The sequence below is a fragment of the Macrotis lagotis genome, chromosome 5 (assembly GCF_037893015.1).
Source record: "Macrotis lagotis isolate mMagLag1 chromosome 5, bilby.v1.9.chrom.fasta, whole genome shotgun sequence".
Classification (NCBI taxonomy): Eukaryota; Metazoa; Chordata; class Mammalia; order Peramelemorphia; family Peramelidae; genus Macrotis; species Macrotis lagotis.
The window spans coordinates 73,669,872-73,690,281 of record NC_133662.1 but is presented as its reverse complement, the minus strand read 5'-3'; the positions used below and the strand labels follow the sequence as shown (position 1 = coordinate 73,690,281).

General features: G+C 31.7%; 1 protein-coding gene across 2 annotated transcripts in view; it reads left to right on the top strand.

Annotated features, from left to right (window-relative positions):
• Nucleotides 1–20,410, top strand: part of IBTK (inhibitor of Bruton tyrosine kinase) — an 87,101-nt gene that overhangs the window by 46,510 nt on the left and 20,181 nt on the right. For both annotated transcript variants that reach the window (XM_074237389.1, XM_074237388.1), the window contains exons 16-24: nucleotides 146–242; nucleotides 5,457–5,558; nucleotides 10,268–10,385; nucleotides 14,356–14,416; nucleotides 15,058–15,179; nucleotides 16,295–16,407; nucleotides 16,614–16,673; nucleotides 17,343–17,491; nucleotides 18,592–18,758. In XM_074237389.1, coding sequence (XP_074093490.1) covers nucleotides 146–242; nucleotides 5,457–5,558; nucleotides 10,268–10,385; nucleotides 14,356–14,416; nucleotides 15,058–15,179; nucleotides 16,295–16,407; nucleotides 16,614–16,673; nucleotides 17,343–17,491; nucleotides 18,592–18,758 — 989 coding nt within the window. The remainder of the gene's footprint in view (nucleotides 1–145; nucleotides 243–5,456; nucleotides 5,559–10,267; nucleotides 10,386–14,355; nucleotides 14,417–15,057; nucleotides 15,180–16,294; nucleotides 16,408–16,613; nucleotides 16,674–17,342; nucleotides 17,492–18,591; nucleotides 18,759–20,410) is intronic.

Genomic DNA, 20,410 nt, shown 5'->3' with positions numbered 1-20,410 from the left:
ATAATTTCTGTAGTGTTAGGTGTTAGACCTGATGCTGTGTTTGAAAAATATATGATTTTATCTATACTTTAAATTAGGTTACAACCTATTTGTGGTTTGTATGTGTGTACTTCTGTAAAATATATAAATACTAAACTTCATTTAGGCTTCCAGTTGTGCTGCTTTGGAAATGCCTATACATTCTGATGTACTACAAGTTATCTTGGATTACCTTTATACTGATGAAGCCCCTGCAATTAAAGGTATTAACAAAATAGAGAGTTTTGTGATGTTTAATGTATTTTGGCATATTTGTAAGCAATTTACTGAATTTAGTATTCATACAGTTTCCAACTGAGTTAAAATTAAATAAGCTTTCAATTAAGTGCTTCAGCTGTTTTAGCTATAAAAATACGATACTTTTGATCATTATGGCAGAAAATTTTGGTGTTTTCAAAACAATATAAATTTTATACATCTGAGTTACCTAGGTAAATGTGACAACTAGTACCTCAATAAATAATCATTTAACTTTTATTAAGCTCCTATTGTGTGCTAAGGCACTGTGGTAAGCTCTGGGGATACTAATTCAAAAAAAGACAGTACATTTGTTGCCCTTAAAGAGCTTACGATCTAATTGAGGAAGACAGAACAGAAAAGGAAGCTAAAAGGGAGAGGGAAGTGAAAGAGAAGGAGAAGAAGTAGTACTGATGTGAAGACATGATGTAGCTCAATCAGAGAATTCCCAAAATAGTTCAATACCTACCTATTTTTCCTTTCTGAGATAGTTGATTTGGTTCTTGACTCCCCCCTGCCCCATGTGCATCTATAAATTTAACTGGCATTATAAGACCAAGGTCCAAGGATTGAATTAGAATTTAGAAATGTTTGCATTGTGACTCTTATGTGATTTTTTCTGTTGTTGCTTTATAAAATTTCAAAATACAACAAGATGAAAAATAACCTTTTCTAGAAACTTTTAGTAATGAGTTCTTGAAGAGTTCTTAAGAGTACCAAATTGTTTCCTAGATTTATGAGTTCAAGACATGCTATAGAACAGTGATAAAATTTCTGCTGTTATTTCTTATTCTTAATTTGTATGTGGAATATATCCATTTAGCCACTATAGTGTTTTTCAGGTAAGATGTTAGGATAATTTTAACTATATTTTTAATTCAGTAGTTAAATTCAACAAACATTAATCATTAAATTAAGTGGCTTACATTTATATAATGTTTATAACTTAAATGTGCTTTCTTTGCATTATCCCATCTATATGCAAATATTTAATTAAAGTTTTCCTCTTTAAGATTTCCTGTTCTTTAGGGCTGTGAGGGATCACGTCTCTCTCCCTGAAGTATTTGTCTGTTTTTTTTTTTTAGCTAGCTAGCTAGCCCAGTGAGAGGAAAGGAGAAAGGTTAGTGGCTGAAGTTATTTTGTTCTGAGAAGGAAGAAAGATGAAATGACTGAGGAAACAAAGGTTTGAGTTACAGAGCATATTAAGTAATTCATGATAACTGCAATTACTTTCCTCAGCTTTGGCACTGGATCCCAAATACAGGGGGAAACAAGACTTTTATACATTGAAAACAATCAAATAAGGTCAATTAATCAAAAAGAAACATAAATAACAATATTAAGTAATCTGCTTTTTAATCGGATGCAAGAATAGGGGAATTTCCAATTTTGGGTGAGGGAGAGCGAATGGTTTTAATGCCCTGAATTCAGAAAAAGAAGTGTCCCACTCCCCCCAGTGTCTGTAAATAATCAGAGGAACTTAAAACAATAACTGATTGATGTGGCATCAATTTTCAGATAAAATATTTGGATTGATTGAGTTGTGTAATTGTGACTGGGTTTCTAGTCAGCATAACCTAGGTCCTTAGTTAAGAGTCTCTAAAACATCAGGTAGACATGATCTAGCTTTCCAGTCATGCAGTATAGGCTCAAATAGGGTAATAAGGTTTTCTCACAATTCCCACAATTGAATAGTTTTCTCACAAGACAGAAATTACATTAGAACATTAATTGAATAGAAAGGAAACCAAGCTTACTCCAAAACTGAATCACAAAATGGTGTTATGTGGTTCACCCATTCTCACAATCGACTACTTACTGTCCTAAGTACTCTCAATTCTTCTAGTTCTGAGACTTTTGTTCAATTAAAATATTATAAAATCATGTTTAAAATCTGTTTTAAATGGAAATGACCCTTTTTCAAGTAAGTTCTACTATACTGCCTTAACTCTGCCACTTAGTACTTTGTGAACTTGGTCCTAGTCACTTAACTTCATAGGACCTTAGCTTCTTCATCTGTAAAATAAATTGAATGAACTAGATGACCTTTAAGTTTCTATACAGATTTTAAGACAATTTCTAAATGAGCTGTGAGCATACTATTTACAAAATTGCTAAACTTGTAGCAGGCTTTTCAGATCAGATTAAAATGTAATTAGGTAATGTTTAACAAAATAAAAATATAACAGTGTTATTCAGTAGTTTTTCAGTCATGTTTGATTCCTTATAATCTCATTTGGAGTTTTCTTGGCAGAGATATTGGACTGTTTTGTCATTTCCTTCTTTTTTTACAGATGAGGAGATTGAGGCAAACCAGGGTTAAGTGATATGCCCAGGGTCTTACAATTAGTAAGTGTCTGAGGAAGATGATTCTTCCTTCTCTAAGCCAGGCTCTCTTATTTAGCTGCCGTAAAATACAATCTAGATAATGCTAATTTGTTTCAATATTGGGACACTGGAATCTGTGTTTGAGTCACATCAAGGGGATGGTGTTTTAAAAATCTAGTGACCTCACTTCCTCTAATGGATAAACTTTGTGTGTGTGTGTGTGTGTGTGTGTGTGTGTGTAAATATATATTTATACATGTGTGTATAAATATATATTTACACACATGCATATATATGTATATATATATATATATATATATATATATATGAATTACTTTGACCTTGCAATACTGAATTCTTTTAAGTGTAGAAATCTAGCAAGCAAACATCTATAAGTTTTCTATTCTTGAAATAATTATATTCTCCTTTTGAGCTGTAGACAGTACTAAATGATTTGTAGAATTATTATCTCTTATCATTCTTGGCAGTAATGTGAAAAGAAGAAGGTAGTTTGAATTGTTTGAAATACCACGGAATGAACATGGGCTTAAGTCCTACTCTTCTACTTAAAATCACTGAAAAACTTCTTTGAGCCTGTTTTTTTCATTTGTAAAATGAGAGCTTTGGACTAGGTGACTTTTGTGGTTCCTTGCAATTCAAAATATATAAATTCAAGGCCTATTTATTTGGAGCCAGTTTGGGTTATGTTTATCATGGGAACTTGGTATTAGCAAAAGGACATGTGCTTTTTTAGAAGTAGCTTTGGTAAGGAATTGAGTAGATAGTGAAATAGGTTGAATCCCTAGTAATTGAGTGCAGAAATAGGTCTGGCATTGATGAAGCAGAGAAGAAAAAAGAATCATGTGATAGTATATGTAAAATATTTTGCAAGGACGGGCTAGAATTCCTGATTAAAGAAGCTCCTTGTCAATTCATCTTCACTACAAGAAGGCAGGCACTGTATCATTTTGGTCTTTGTAACCCCTAATTCCTTGCACATAGTAGGTCCTCATGAAATGTATGTTGTCTTGTTTAAAAGTAGAAAAAAGATTGTATATGTTACTCACTGTCTTAGTAGAAGTAGTTCAGCTGTAGTTGTTGATTTGCTGAATTAGAGTAGACAGACTTGCCTGAAACAGAATTGTGTTAACAATTTGGTTAGTTGATGAAATTCTGCAGTAATAAGTTTTATATTTACTAGTCTGATTGTTAAGTAATTTTATCAATTTTATTTTCTCTCTTGTTAAGCAAAAGGTGAAATATTAATGCTAATTTTAATACTTGGTGATTATTTCATTTGTAATCAAAAACTCGATCAAACTATCTTCTGCCTAGGTTTTAGTGAATAACTTTCTTGTTGAAAATAACATTTTTCTCAGTTTTTTGATAGAAGGTTGAGAGTAGCAGGAGGGATCTGCACAAAACTGTAGGGAAACTAGTTTTTCTTTTAGAGCAATTTAAGCATACAGCTAATGCAATATTTATGACTGAGCTATTTCTTAAAAACAGAATATAATTATAAACTAATTTTCACTTGATATATTTAGGAAATAACCAGAAGAGTTTTCTTGTGTATTGTTTAGTAGAAATGGGGCTCGTTAATTTATAATCATGTCTACATTTTAGTAAATCCTTAAACTTAAAGGAGTATAAATGAGCATGAGCATAAATGAATACAGACACAGAAACAGACACACACACACACACACACACACACACACACACCCCTCAGGGTAAGGTAGCCTAAATTTTTTATACATACTTACATACACACACACACATATATTAATTTAAAATTGATACTAAATGGCATGACACAATAAATATTACATACTATTGGATTAAATGAAAGTATTATTTAAATATAATTTTCATATTACACACAATTAAAGTCACTTAACCACAGTTTCAAAAAAATCTTAAAAACTGTGTGTGTGTGTGTGTGTGTGTGTGTGTGTGTGTGTGTGTGTGTGTGTGTAGTCCCTACCCTCTTGGGGTTTATGCTCTAAGACACAGATGATATATTAGCTTTAGCAAAGTTTTAGTCTTAATCTACCTTTTGTTATGATCTTTATTCTCAGACTTCTTTTTTTCACCTCAAAATAAAATCACCTGCTGTATACTCAGAAAATGTTGATTTTAGCTTATGCAAAATTTGAAAAATAATAGCTGTAAAATGTTTATGATGTGTCCCCAAAATGATTCATGGATATTAACTGTTTTTCATTGTTTGATTTTGATTACTATCATCCATGGGTACAGATGATTGAAGACTGATTCAGAAAATAATATAGATAACCATATTCAAGTGGAAGAATGCATTGTATATATGGGTGGCACAGATATATTTCATAAGTCAGAAAACAAAGAATGCATTGTAGGAATTGTGTATGCTAGAATGTCTCCTGAGGTCCCAGAATAGTGAAAGCTGTTTTCAACAACTTTGTTCTTATATAGACTTTATTGTATTTATTTGTATAAAAGATGTCTGGTCTAACTACATTGGGCCTATTGGACACTTGCTCAACATCTCAGTAGCTGGAATGCTGGTCTTACCTAGAAATATATTTCTTTGGGCATAATTTTTATATGCCAGAGTATTTTAGTGTACTTGTAGCAGTCATTGAAATTTTAATCATCTGAGAGTAAGACAGACCTTTAAAACTTACAAATAAACTATTATTTTTGTCTTATATGCCACAGCAACCTTTAGAATTTTATTTCTTAGAGTACCATATTGCTAATTTTCTATACTTGGTGACTTAATATTCATTCTTTTGGTTTGTTTGCTCCTTTCTAGATAGCTTAAAATGTAATTTAAATAATATGATTAACTTTTTTTCTTTATTTAGATTCTCAGAGTGTGGAATTTATTTGTAATGTTCTTGTGGTGGCTGATCAACTATTAATAATTCGACTGAAAGAAATCTGTGAAGTGGCAATAACAGAAAAACGTGAGTATTTTTCCAATACATTAGTATTAATAAGATTTCAGGTTAGTTCTGGCTAATTTTTGACGCTTAGTGAGATATCCTTACTACAGAAGCATCATGGAGTAGTGGATAAGTATGTTGAATTTGTAATCAGAAAATCTGAGTTTGGATTCTGTCTTTGACTTTTGACCCTGGACAAGCCTCTTTATCCCTTAGTGCAACTCTTACCATGTAACTGATATTATTTGTAACAGAGTGCTTATCTACATTGTTTGGTAGAGGGAATTTCTTCTCTATAAATTCCCTGTATCACTGAAATCATAGGTCTGATTAGTTTTAAAAAATGAGATGATGATTAACATGAATCTTTAAGATTTGCAAAGTGTGAACCTCATAGCAGATCTTTCAGATATGTAGTATAAAATATTATCCATATTTGTTGGTTTAGTGATCTGTCCATTAGCACATAAGATTTAAATGCAGGTCTCCTAACAACCTCAAATGAGGGAACCGTACTTTTGAATAATGGGTTTAGTATAATTTCTATGTAATTTAGAAACCAAAAGTATAGGAATTTGAAAGTAGAATCTTTATTCTTGGTAACATTTTCATGGAGGCAACTAGGCTCAGTGGGTAGAGCACTGAGCCTGAAGTCAGGAAGACCTGAGTTCAACTTTGGCTTCAGACTTTATGTGATCCTGGGAAAATCACTTAGCCTATTTTCATCCTTAATCCGATGAAGAAGGCAATAGTTAATCATTCCAGTATCTTAGCCAAGAAAATTCCATGAACAACATGTTCCACAGGATCACAAAGAATTGGCCACAACTGAACAATATGAAAAAAACATTTTCAATACACTGAAATGGACTACTTCAACTTTATTCCTTTTTTAATGGAGTCTCAAGTTATTTTAAAGTCTTCATGATTGCATATTTAATCAAATACTTTTTCATGGGGCTGACCCTATTAATTGCAGTTTCTCTGAGTAGCATTAAAACTTTAAAAACTTAAAAAATTAGCAAGTCAATTTTAAGTTTTCCAATATTAGATAAATCTTGATATGCATTTCCAAACAAGACCCACAAATATATTTAAAAGCTTTATGCCAATGAGCCTATATTTAAGCAACCTCTGAGCCTAACTGAATTATCTGTTATCTTTTTTTTAAATGATGTATCTGAAACCATGGCATAAATATCATTTTTTTTGTCTTATTGATGCTTTTTTATTTTTAAATCAATCCAGTTGGCTACCCTCCATTTCCAACTTCCTTATAATACATTAAAAAAATGAATATAACTCATTTTTAAAATGAAACTAGCTATACATAGTATCTGATAGCAGATTCAGCATTGCTTCTTTATAATCCTCCAACTTGAACAAAAGGAGGAAGGTACATTTTCTCAACTCTTATCTGGAACTATGCTTGGTGGTGGTGATGATGATGATGTTGTTGTAATGTCCAGTTTTATTCTTTCCATTTACATTGTAGGTATAAATATTTTGTTTTCATTAATGTACCTCAATTTATTTAGCCATTTCCTAATTAGTAACCCTGCCTCCACTTGGTTTAAATTTATTATGCTAATAAGGTTCTTATGAATATTTTGGCATTTATAGGAAATACCTGTCTTTGCTTTCCATGGGTTGTATGTCTATCCTAAGGGTATAAATATTTTATTTTGCTGAATTTTTTGCTTTATTTTGGGCTGTCTTCTGAAACTAGCCAAATAATTATAAACTAATTTTTACCTAATGTGTTTAAAAAACAATCAGAAGTTTTCTAGTGAGTCTTGTAGAAATGAGGTTTCATTACTTGATAGTTATGTCTCTACATTCTAGTAAATCTTAAACTTATAGGAGTATACATAAGCATGTATGAACACTCTCTCTTTGTCACATGCACACACACACACACACACACACACACACACACACACAAGTAAAGCCCCCCCCCCCCCCAGGTAACTTAAATTCTTTAAATTTTTTTCTTTGAAAATTGCTACTAAAGACTGGTATGATTTATTACACATATACCATTAGTTTTAAATGAATTATTTAAATAAAGTGTTCATAATATAATTAGTCATTTACCTAGAATTTCACATTCAGAAAATATTTAAGTAGCTAATTGCATATGAAGTATGTGTATTTATACACACATAAACACACACAAATGTATCTATACATAGCCCCTGTCCTCTAGGAGTTTAAATTCTAAGACAGATTATATTAGCCTCAGGAAATCTTTAGTCTCAGTCTGACAACTTTTTTTATGCTATATACTCTCAACCTTCCATATCTAGCTTAATCTAAAATGGTTCTAACATGATTGGAACAATTCACAGTATGCCAACAGTATTCTTCTATACCTTCCATATTCCAGCTACTTCAACATTGACTATTTCTGCTTTTAATATTAATTGATTAAAACTTTAGAGTTGTTTTAATTTGTAATTCTCTTAATATAAAACTATGCTTCACCAGGTTGTTTTCCAATTTTTTAAAGACTTTTATTCATATCCTTTGACCACTGGATTTTTTTTTGGTTAATTTGCTATATATCTTGAATATCAGAACTTTATCAAATATTTAATAAAAAGATTTTTGACAATTAAAACCTTGTTCAGCTGTAGTCTGGTTTTGAGGGAAACAATGACCTGTTAAGAACCAACTGCTTTACTTTGTCTACTGGTAGTTATAAGAGGAACTACTACATTTTGCTTAGCCTGTTGTGACATTTCTATGAACTTGGGTGAGTAACAATTGATAAGTTTTTATTAAATGCCTCCTCTGTGCCATAACCTCAGTTTCCTCATTCAGTAAATGAGGGGATTCAACTAAAATTACCTTCAAGGGTCCTTCCAGTTATAAATGTAATTGATTAAATTTCAGTATGTATTTCTGCATTGATGTTTTTGTGTAAGTATATGTGTGTGGTAAATTTTGAACATTAAGTAAGTATATTACCTTAGAGTTGACTGTTGAGATAATCCTAGTCTTGCTTATTAAAAAAATTGGGTTAGCATTTTTCAAATTCCATGAATTTGTGTGATCATATCAATATCATTATGGCAAGACTCTTAAGGAAAACATTAGCATGAAAAAATCATTTCTGGAAAAACAATCAGGTAATATATCTATTTTAAAAAATTTTTGAATGCACTGTATAACAATGTCCAAAATAAAATTTTATTGTCATATAATACATACCTTGCTAAAATGTCATCTTCCATCCAGTGTAGTTTTTCCCTGTAATGTATTGCATGCAGCAGAAGACCCATATTTCCTATTCACATTAGCTTAAAAAGACAGTTGACAAATATTTAAGCAGTTATTTCCTGTATATTCTTACCATTTCATATAAAGCTGTTTTACATGGTTAAGCATGCTGTTTTCAATGTAAAATGCCATTGCTCTTTTTGCTTGAAAAATTATTTTCTGTGAGCGTAGGATAACAGCAAAAGGACCAATTGTAAAATTTTTTTGAATGAAATGGGTTGAAGAAACTATGTGATTACAGTACCTCTTTAGAACCATCTCAGCTTTGTAGTATATTAAAAATTGTTAGGTCTAGATTGTGAACATAGACAATTTAAAGATTTCTAAGATCATCCTACTCTATAGAAGTTTCTGCCCTTTCATTGAAAAAAGAGTACTTTTGTTTTAATATTTATTCTTTCCATAAGTGATAACAGAACCTATTAGAATAAAAACTATAATTTTAATGTAATTGTTTAAAATCCAAAAGGCCATAACTTAATTTTTTTCCTTTTTTAATATTTTATTTATTTGTTTTTCCAATTACATGCAATGGCAGTTTTACCAATCTTTTTTTTTTTTTTGCAAATTTTGAATTTTACATTTTTCTCCCTCCCTCCCTTCCCTTCCCCCTCCTCCTGATATAGCCTTTACATTTATAAACATGCTAAGCACAGATCCATATTGATATGTTGTGAGAGAAGAATCAAATTCAAACCAAGGAAAGTAAACATTAGAGAGGAAAAAATTACATGATATATATGACAATGTTTCAGTATTGAAGATAAATAAGATTTGGTCTTCATTTAAACGCCACAGTTCCCTCTCTGGACATGGATGGTATTTTCCATCTTCTAAAATTGTCCCAGATTTATTGTACGTCCTGAACCGAACAATTCCATCATAGTTGCTCACTACCCCATGTTATTAATTTGTATAATGTTCTTCTGTTCATTTCTGCTCATTTCACTCCACATCAATTCATGCGAGAAAGACTAACTTTCAATGTGAATTGATTCCTTCATTTTTTTTTACTTAAGATTTTTTTTGAAGGATTTTAGTTAACCACATTTTTGCATTATTAAGCAGCATACTGTTAAAATATATGCTAAAATTAAAACTAATTGAAGTTTAAAATTATTCTGATATTTAGTAAGCAAAAGATTTTCAAAAATTTTCTGTACTTTGTTAATATTCCAGATGATAGTTTTTCTTATCTTATATTTTTATTTTTTAATCCTTTTTTCCTTATAATTTAACATCTCAGTTTAGTGTTTCTTGAATCTGTGGCAAAGTTGGTGAAAAAACCATATTCTGTTATCTCTATATTTGTTATCTGTGAGAGCAAGTTTGATCCTATTTTTTTATTGTTCCTAATTCAGATTCTAAAATTCTTAGAATTAAGTACATTTTTGTTTCCTGAAATGATGATTTATCTAATTTTAATAGACTGTCTTCCTTTGCAGTTACTCTAAAGAATGCTGCCATGACATTGGAGTTTGCAGTAATGTATAATGCTGAACAATTGAAACTGTCTTGTTTACAGTTTATGGGGCTAAATATGGCAGCTTTACTTGAAGCAAGGTAGGTTTGATGGAGGAATTCTGTATCTTGTACATAGATATTTTGTACATAATGGTGAAAATATTAGTAATTTTAGAAATTATTGGTCTCAAGGTCTAGTAAAATTGGGAGTTTGAAGTAACAATAATAAGTGATGTTTAATATATAAAAAGAAAGCCTTTTTATATAATTTATCATTCTAGAGCCTCACAACCACTTGACAAAGTTCATAGAACAAGTAGTATTTAGTCGGTAATTTCATTAGCATATGGAATTTGTTGTATGGATACTTATATATCATCTTAGAATGAGAATTGGTACACTGAGAAAATCAACAGTTAGCAAGCCTTTATATTAAGAGTTATTTGCCACAGATTGTGTTAAAAGCTAAGGATTACAGGGGGAAACCTTAACTCATTCTCTCACCTCACAGTGTGATGGGGGAGATAAAATTCAAAAAATCCCTACTTATGAGATATATACAGTGTAAATGGAAGTTGATCTTAGATGGAAAACCTTCATAGTATGTGTGTGTATGTTGAGGGGGAGTGGTAGGGAAGGAGTAACTGGGGAAAGGTGGAATTCATGTAGAAGGTGAGATTTGAATTGAATCTTAAGGGAAGTCAGGAGGTAGAGACTCAAAGGATGAGTATTGTAGGCCTAGGGTGTATATAGCAAGAGCAAAGGACAGGAACAGTAAGAAGACAAGTGTGGAAGGATTGTAAAATATGTAGAGAAGAGAAAAGTTATAACACAGCAAGTGTCTTGTAGTATAGAGGACTTTAAAAGGACTTTAAAGAGGACTTTAAAAATAAAACAGGATTTTATATTTAATCTTGGAGATAAAATGAAACCATTGGAGGTCAGTAAATAGGGGAACAATGTGGGAATGTGTGATAGGATCAGACACAAGGCTCAAAAAATGGAGAATAGATTGAATGAAGGAGGAGACTTGATGAAGGGAGAGCCACCAGAAGATGACTGTAGTATTCCAAGCATAAGGCGATGAGGGCCTGCAAGAGGACAGTAGCTGTGTTGGAGGAGAAAAGGGGACACATCTAAGAGATGTCCTGGTAAGAGATTTACTCCATGGGTTGAATTTAAGTGAGGAATTGAGAATGACACTGAAATAGTAGCTCAGGTAACTGGTAGTGATAATGTTCTTAAGAGTAATAGGGAGGGGCAGCTGGGTGGTGCAGTGGATAGAGCACCAGCTCTGAAGTCAGGAGGATCTGAGGTCAAATCTGGCCTCAGACACTTACCTGTAGGACCTTGGTAAGGTCACTTAAGCCCCCCATTGCCTTGCAAAAAATTTAAAAAGAAAAAGGTAAATGGGAAATCCTGAAGTGAGAAGAAACATTAAGTCCCTTGCTCGATGTCAGATAGCTAGTATCTTTAAGAGGCAAGACTTGAATCCCAGATCTTTGCTGACTCAAGGCTGACTTTTCTGTCTACTTTGTTACACTTTTTTTCCTCATCTAATTTTATAAATGGCAAAATTGAGAAATTAAATTTATTTCCTAGAATTTCATAGTTGGGAATCAATCAGTGTCAGAGCCATTACTTGAATCCATTACTTTATAATCGCTAGAGCCAATTCTCTTTTACATAATATCAATTATTATCTGTGATATTTTTTACACAAATATCTCCCCAGAGAGTTTAATAAAGCTTTGTGTCCACATGCCTGCAGTCATGCACATGTCTACATGCACACATATATATTTTGCTTGTTTAGGCATTTTGACTTTATAATCATAACCATATTGAATAACATTTTCCTGCATTACTTTTTTTTCCTTTTTTTGCAAGGCAATGGGGTTAAGTGACTTACCCGAGATCACACAGCTAAGTAATTATTAAGTGTCTGAGGCTGGATTTGAATTTAGGTCCTCCTGACTCCAGGGCCAATGCTCTATCCACTGCATTACTTAACTGCCCTTCTGTATTGCCGTTTAAATACAAAGTTATAATTATTGTTTTCTCTTTGTGATAATTATCTTTAGGTTGGTCCCTGTACTATATTTTTTTTATTTGCATGAGTTCATGACTGCAGACATACTGGATCCTTAGAAGTATAGGTTCCAGTTTACGAGAACTTAACAAGGTGGTGTAAACCAGGAGTCACTGTAACTGTATAACTGTGTAAGATGGCCTCAAAAAAAATCAGAATTTTATATTTCCACTTTGACTTATATGCAATCAAAAATGCTTAGCCTCTATTTCTTTAATATTTCACTTTCATATCAAGTTTCACCCAGATGGAGATGGACTTTTTTTCTTTGAAAAATTCCAGTTTTATTATTTTTTTATTGTAATAAATTGTACTTTATAATAGAATGTATTTTTATTATATCATTTTTTGCTTTGTAATTGTGTTGTATTTTCTGTATAAACTCATTTTATTTCAAAACTTTAGAAATTACTTTTTAACAGTGATGACTCCCAATTGTTTCTTCAATCTAACCTATGGAGAGTCTCTGTTTCCCACCTGACAGTCTGAATTTTTTTTTTCCCAAGATTTGAGCTCAGGAAGATGAATCTTCCTGAATCCAGGACTAGCACTTTATTCGTTGTACTGGTTAGGTGCCCAAATAGGTTTTTTTTATTTTAATTTTTTTTATTTTTATTAAAGATTTTATTTGAGTTTTACAATTTTTCCCCCAATCTTACTCCCCACCACGGAAAGCAGTCTGTCAGTTTTTACTTTGTTTCCATGTTGTGCATTGATCCAAATTGAGTGTGATGAGAGAGAAATCATCCTTAAGGAAGAAACAAAGTCTAAGAGATAACAAGATCAAACAATAAGATATCTGTTTTTTTTTTTTTTTCTAAATTAAAGGGAATAGTCCTTGATCTTTGTTCAAACTCCACGGCTCTTTATCTGGATACGAATGGTATTCTCCATTGCAGACAGCCCAAAATTGTCCCTGATTGTTGCACTGATTAGAATGAGTGAGTCCATCAATGTTGAACATCACCTCCATGCTGCTGTTAGGGTGTGCAGTGTTTTTCTGGTTCTGTTCATCTCGTTCATCATCAGTTCATGCAAATCCCTTCAGGCTTCCCTGAATCCCCATCCCTCCTGGTTTCTACTTGATTTCTAATTCTTTGCCACCACAAACAGGGCTGCTATGAATATTTTTGTACAAGTGATGTTTTTACCCTTTTTCATCATCTCTTCAGGGTGTAGACCCAGTAGTGTTATTGCTGGATCAAAGGGTATGCTCATTTTTGTTGCCCTTTTGGGTGTAGTTCCAAATTTCTCTCCAGAAATGTTGGATGAGTTCACAGCTCCACCAACAGTGTAATAGTTTCCCAGATTTCCCACAATCCTTCCGACAATAATCATTATCCTTTCTGGTCATATTGGCCAGTCTGAGAGGTGTGAGGTGGTATCTCAGAGAAGCTTTAATTTGCATTGCTCTAATAGTTAATGATTTAGAGCAATTTTTCATATGGCTATGGATTGCTTTGATCTCCTCATTTGTAAATTGCTTTTGCATATCCTTTGACCACTTGTCAATTGGGGAATGGCTTTTTGTTTTAAAAATATGACTCAGTTCTCTGTATATTTTAGAAATGAATCCTTTGTCAGAATCATTAGTTGTAAAGATTGTTTCCCAATTTACTACATTTCTTTTGATCTTGGTTGCAGTAGTTTTATCTGTGCAAAAGCTTTTTATTTTAATGTAATTGAAATCATCTAGTTGGTTTTTGGCGATGTTCTCCTGGAGATGGAATTCTTAAAGTGATATTAAATTATAAGTTTATAAGAATATTAAAACAATGTTTAGTAAATTTCTACTTTTTTCTTGCCATTTTATTACATCAGATAAAGTACTTTTCAACTCTGCAGTATGAGCTATCTTACTTTGTTGCAAGATCATAGCCCATATAAAAATAACAAATTATTTAGATTTTTTTTGCATGACCACAAGTAATTTTTATTAAATGAATCTTAAAATATTTTGTTCATCTTATCTTATAGGACACTGGATGTTTTAAGTGATGATGTTTTGAAAGATCTTTCTGTGTTCTATAGAAAAATGGTAAGGTTTATGTTGTAATGAAGATGAACAAAAATATCAGAAATTTATCAGTGAATAATAATAATGATCTATTAGTGAATTTTCTAATGAATATTTTTCTAAACAATTCCTATGTTAAGGACATTTTTATATGGAGATGTGAAGGATTTTTCACTAATAGTACTCTCCTGCTAGACCATCTTCAGAACATAAGCTAAAGAAAATGGTGAAGTTATAACATTAAGGGACTAAAAGTTAATTGCACTGTAATCTTGAAGTGAGTTAATGTTAAGTTTCTGAGTTAATTCTTTGTTATTTCATGAAAATGAAGACATTAAGGTTTTAACTAATCCTAAGAATTAGGTAAAAACATTATTTTGCCTTACCTGGAGAATAGTATGTCAAAGAAAGTTGAAGTTTCATTCTATTGTTTTATGGAATGTTAGACCTATAAATTTATAACTTGATTAGTATTTTAATTATAATTGTTCCCTTATACTTGAAACATGGGACATGTTTGTGGCAGTTCAGAATTTTACTGTTAATATCAGAATATTTCATAATAAATGTAATTTGGTAAATCTTAAAGATCTATATCTCTATAAATATGTTTGAAATCTTCTTTAAAGAATTTTGTAACATCTTTGTTATGCTACATACAGATACCAGCAATGGAAAGAAGGGTAATAACACCATATCAGGATGGTCCAGATATCAGCTACTTGGAGGCAGAAGATGCTGATGTTTTTATGAAAGGAGAAATGAATATGGAACATAATTACCAGTAAGTCTCATTACTTTTGACTTTTTTCCTCCCTGAAACTTTAGTGTGTTATTTTCTATTTCAGATCTATCATATATACACCTATTTATTTATAGGTTATCTTCCTCATTAGTATATGAGATTTTTGAGTATAACTGTTTTTGTATTGTTTTGCCTACCTTTGTATCCTGAGACTTAGCGCTGGGCCTGATATATTTATTTAGTAAAAGTTTTTGATTACTTATTGATTAATTATATACATTGCTCCCCATTTTATACTTTACTTTGCATTTGACAATTAGAATCAATTTTTTAAGATCAAGATTTAATAAATTAACACAGCAGTATTTTTCTGTATTTCTGTTTGTGTTAATGTAAACATTGTAGTCTGCTATAGAGAATAATTTGTGAGTCTATGTTTTTACTTTTGATTTTCTAGGATATTTTCGATGCATGCAAAGATCATTCTCATAAAGACCTTACTAATATTTATAGACACTAACTATATGGAAAAGTAGTTAATGATGTTTTATCAGTCATCTTTTTTGAGTGGTGAAAATATTGCCTTTGATGTTGTTTATTCTTTTAGAATATTCCCTTCTTTATATTCTTTCCAAAACAGTTTTCTGTTGTTTGTTCAGATACATTGGTTCATCCCAGTTTTCTGATTATTGACCTTCCTGCAGTTGCCTTGGTTGTTCTTTTGATTTACTTTTTTGTAGTCCTTGTGTGTTTTTTCCTTCTTATTTTTTTTCATTTTGTTTCAGTTCATTTGTCTTTTGATGTCTTTCTGTATTTTTTTATTTTTGTTCATGTCATATCAATTTGAAACATGATCGAAAATAGATATGGCTCAATTAGTTGTGTTGCCTGTCTATATTTTTCCCTTTTTATTAAAGTTGGATCAAAGATGACATTACTGTCTGATCATGCATTGAGACACTAATGACATAAAATATTATATGCCCCAATTTAGTTGTGTGCATGATATTGGTTCTAAAAAGCATTATTTAACTCTCTTTGTTTAAATTCTTTGGGATGATTGAATATAAAAACCTGTAGAACTGTAGAATCATACCCACTCTAGAAGATTTCCTTATTTTATTTAAAGACATTTGATGCTTGTTTTTTCTTAGAGAAATTTTCTTCAAAAAGGCCAAAACAAAAGCAAAAAAGAAACCACGAAAGCGTTCAGACAGCTCTGGGGGTTATAACCTTTCAGATATAATTCAGAGCTCACCTTCCACAGGTGAGTGGCAAGCCTTTTTATCATATTCTGTTGAAATTCTCTTGTCATTATTATAGAGTAAGATTTGGTCTATAACACATGGTTCTTCTCTGGAAAATAGAAATGATTTTGTAAAGGACCTTTCAAAGCTATTGAAAAAAAAATTTAAAAATTCAGTAGATTTAAAAGTGGTTATACTTTTATTATGTGCTTTTTTGAATTAACAGGAACAGAGATATTGCAACATGGTTCAAATTGTAGCAGTGATACTTTCAAGGTTGCCATGGGTGAGTCTTAATTTGTTGTAGTTAGAAGATTCGTTATTCTCTGACAATATAATAATGAGTGCATTATTTACTTCTTCAATACTTTTAAGTATCTGTGATTTTATAGTGGTATTTCTCCTCTAAACTGCATCACAAACCCTCAGTTTTCAAGAATAACTTTGCTCCCAAAACTCATTGCCATGTGGACAAACGAGTGATAAATTTCTCTGAATATCACCATAACATTTGATCAGAATTAGCAAGGAAGCTAGATAAAACAGCATGTTTTAAGGGAAATAGTAACAGGTGATAAAATTTGGTGTTGCTTGTATGACTGAAACAAAGCATTTCAAATCCTGGGGTCTAAATTTCATGTATCACTGAAATTCAGGAAAGCATGTGAATTTTATTATAACTTATTTGGGTTAAATTTATTTGTGGTCATGGGGCGGCTAGGTGGCACAGTGGATAGAACACTGGCCCTGGAATCAGGAGTGCCTGAGTTCAAATCTGGCCTCAGACACTTAATAATTATCTAGCTGTGTGACCTTGGGCAAGCATTTCCTTGTAAAAAAAACTTAAGAAAAATTATTTGTGGTCACATAGAACTACACATCAAAATACTTCATACATAATATAATTTTATGCATTTTTACCTTTTTAATGTATTTTAAAAATTTCAAATTACAGGCATTGTAAAATTGGATAAAACCAACTCTGCAGAATCTCTTCCAGAGTTATTGACATCAGACTCTGAAGGTAGCTATGCTGGAATAGGTAGTCCTAGAGACTTGCAGTCTCCTGATTTCACAACAGGAATCCATCCAGATAAGATGGAGGTTTGTTTTTTAATTGTCTACGTATTTGTTTCTTTTTGTTCTGTTTTGTATTCATGCTTGCTACAGAATATTTATGAATGTACAATTTAGGTGTTGTTTTAGCTATCTCATCTTAATTTTAAAACCAGCTCTTAAGCTGTCTTAAATGAAGTTATAACTGAGAGCAAGAATGTTTTATATGTTCTATATATTTCATATATGCAGTATTTTCCTTATACTTTAATATAAAATTCACTCCATATTACAAAATAAAACATTGATTTAAATTCTTGCACTGAGTAACCAACAATTTCCTTAGCTGTTTTTTTGGGGAAATTAATTCATGACTTAGCTAGTTTAACATTTTACTTTGAGAAAAATGAACCAAATTTGGACATTTTTTTCAAGTGGCACATTTGTAAGAGAAATAAGGAAAATAGAAGCAAAATTCAAAACCAAGAGCCTCTGGGCACAAATTAAAGCCCTTGGGGTAGCTCTGAATTGTAGCTCTCCCCTGATTCATTTCTGGCATGAACCATGAATATCCTGCTGTGATTGTAATACTTCTGAGGTCTAAAAGGCAATGGAGGGGCAGCTAGGTGGTGCAGTGGATAGAGCACTGGTCTGGAGTCAGGAGGACCTGAGTCTAAATCCAGCCTCAGACACTTACTAATTACCTAGCTGTGTGACCTTGGGCAAGTCACAGCCTCATTGCCTTGACAAATAAAAAAAGGAAAGCAATGGGGAACATTATGAAATTGTCATTTAAATGAAAATGAAAATCTCTTCAAAGACATACAGGCATGTAGGATTTGTATTGGATTTCAAGTGGTCTATCTTGGGGATTCACTCAGTAAATATTATTAGCAAATTTATACATAGCAATTTGTATTCTAATACTATTCAGAGTTTATCTTAAAACTTTCATATAATCAGTTTTTTATTGAATTCTTACATTGAAAGGAATTTTACATGAAACATTGATTTTGAATAATATAGATAAATATGCTAATTATATTTGAGATATAATTGTATGGTTTAAGAAGGTTAAATCAACTAGATTTTCTAGAAGATATAGTGAAGAGTTTTTTAGAGTTTTTTTACTCTTTTTAAAATTTTAGGTGATGAAAATTAAAACATATGTTAATGGTGCATACTCTATGCATTCTAATGAATATGTAAAATCATATGAAGAATCACCAGCACTTAAAATGTCTGTTCCACAATCCATTCCCAGTAATCGAATCAACTGTGCAAGCTCTTCTAATTGGGTTGCCAGCTCTTTCAGGTGGGATGTTTTTGTTGTGTGTTTTATTAATTTGGCAGGTAGAACTTAATTAGAAATTTTCCAGAGTAACTATTTTCTATTACTGTTTTATTTCCTGATATAGAGTAAATCTCTTTAATAAGTTCATATTGTTATCTCAATTTCCACATTGTGGCTTCACTATTGCACCATTAGAGGACCAGCAATGGAATAAAAACAGTAAGCATCCTTAGGTATTTATTGACACCACCATATATTTTTGAGCTGAGTTTTTTTTTTTTTTTTTAGTTTTTTTTGCAAGGCAAATGGGGTTAAGTGGCTTGCCCAAGGCCACAACAGCTAGGTAATTATTAAGTGTCTGAGTCCGGAATTGAACTCAGGTACTCCTGACTCCAGAGCTGGTGCTCTATCCACTGTGCCACCTAGCTGCCCCTCCACCATATATTTTTGAGAAAGACAGTAATGTACATATACATAGAGGTGTATGCACAGGCTTTCAATGTATATTACACATGATCTTTTTAAAACATAAACATATATTGAATGTATGATTTCACCTATGTAGGGAGCTCCTGGTGAAGAATTGTAGATTGACCCTTCTGTAGCAACTTAAAGCTTTAGACAGTTGCCTTATGATGTATGTTTTTAAACTGTTTTCTAATCTCCCATTCCTTTGACTCTCATAGGTACCCTACTACTTCTCATTGCTATTCAGTTATTCATCCTGAATATTCTGCTTCACAATATCTTGTTCCCTCTATGCATTTATTAATTTGTACCTTCTCTGTCCCTTACACTGGGACACAAGTTAACTTCATATAAGTATTCTTCATTTTTAAATTCATATTTAACTAGTTGCCTATCTGTTATAAATATTTAATAATTTGTGTCCTTTTATTCCTCCCTGTTCTAGGCTAATCCTATTTCTCATATAATCTGTCATCAACTTTTAGCCACAATTCCTTCTAAGGAAGGAAGGTTTACAGAGAGTGTGGAGGACTAGCCTTCATTATGTGCCCTAAGCTTCTAGGTGCAATATTAGATTTTGTATTACTAGTTCTGAGTTGATTATTGCCTACATCCTCTTACAGTTACAGTTTTACACCTTGTCATATGTAGAGAAATAGAGCTATACAAATACAAATATAAACATGTATCATTTTATTGATCTTTTATTTTTCTATCACTTCAATTTTTTCCAACTGAGAAATTTTTTCTCACAGAAAGTAACCACTATGAAAAAAAAATTTAAAAGAAAAATGAAAAAGAGGAAAAGAAAAAATAAGCAAAAGCTAGTCAATCTGTAGAAAAAAATTTAGCATTATATTCAGTGTTTACTACCTATAGAGCCTGACTGTCACAAAAGAGCAGAGAGAGGTGTCTTTTCATATCCTTTTTGGCTGTGGGCTGTGTTCTTTATAATTTTTAAACATTGTATTTTGATTTTTTTTGTGGTGGTTCTTTCCATTCATGTTGTTATAGTCATTTTTCTTTCAACTTTTTATTTCCCTTTGGTTCAGTTTATTTATTATTCATTCATTCATTTATTCATTCATTTATTTGGTTCAGTATTCCTGGAATTCTCTATTTTCATCATGCTGTGTTTATTCTTATAGCACAGTAATGTTTTGTTACATTTATAAAAAACAAAATAATTGCCTTTATATTTTCAG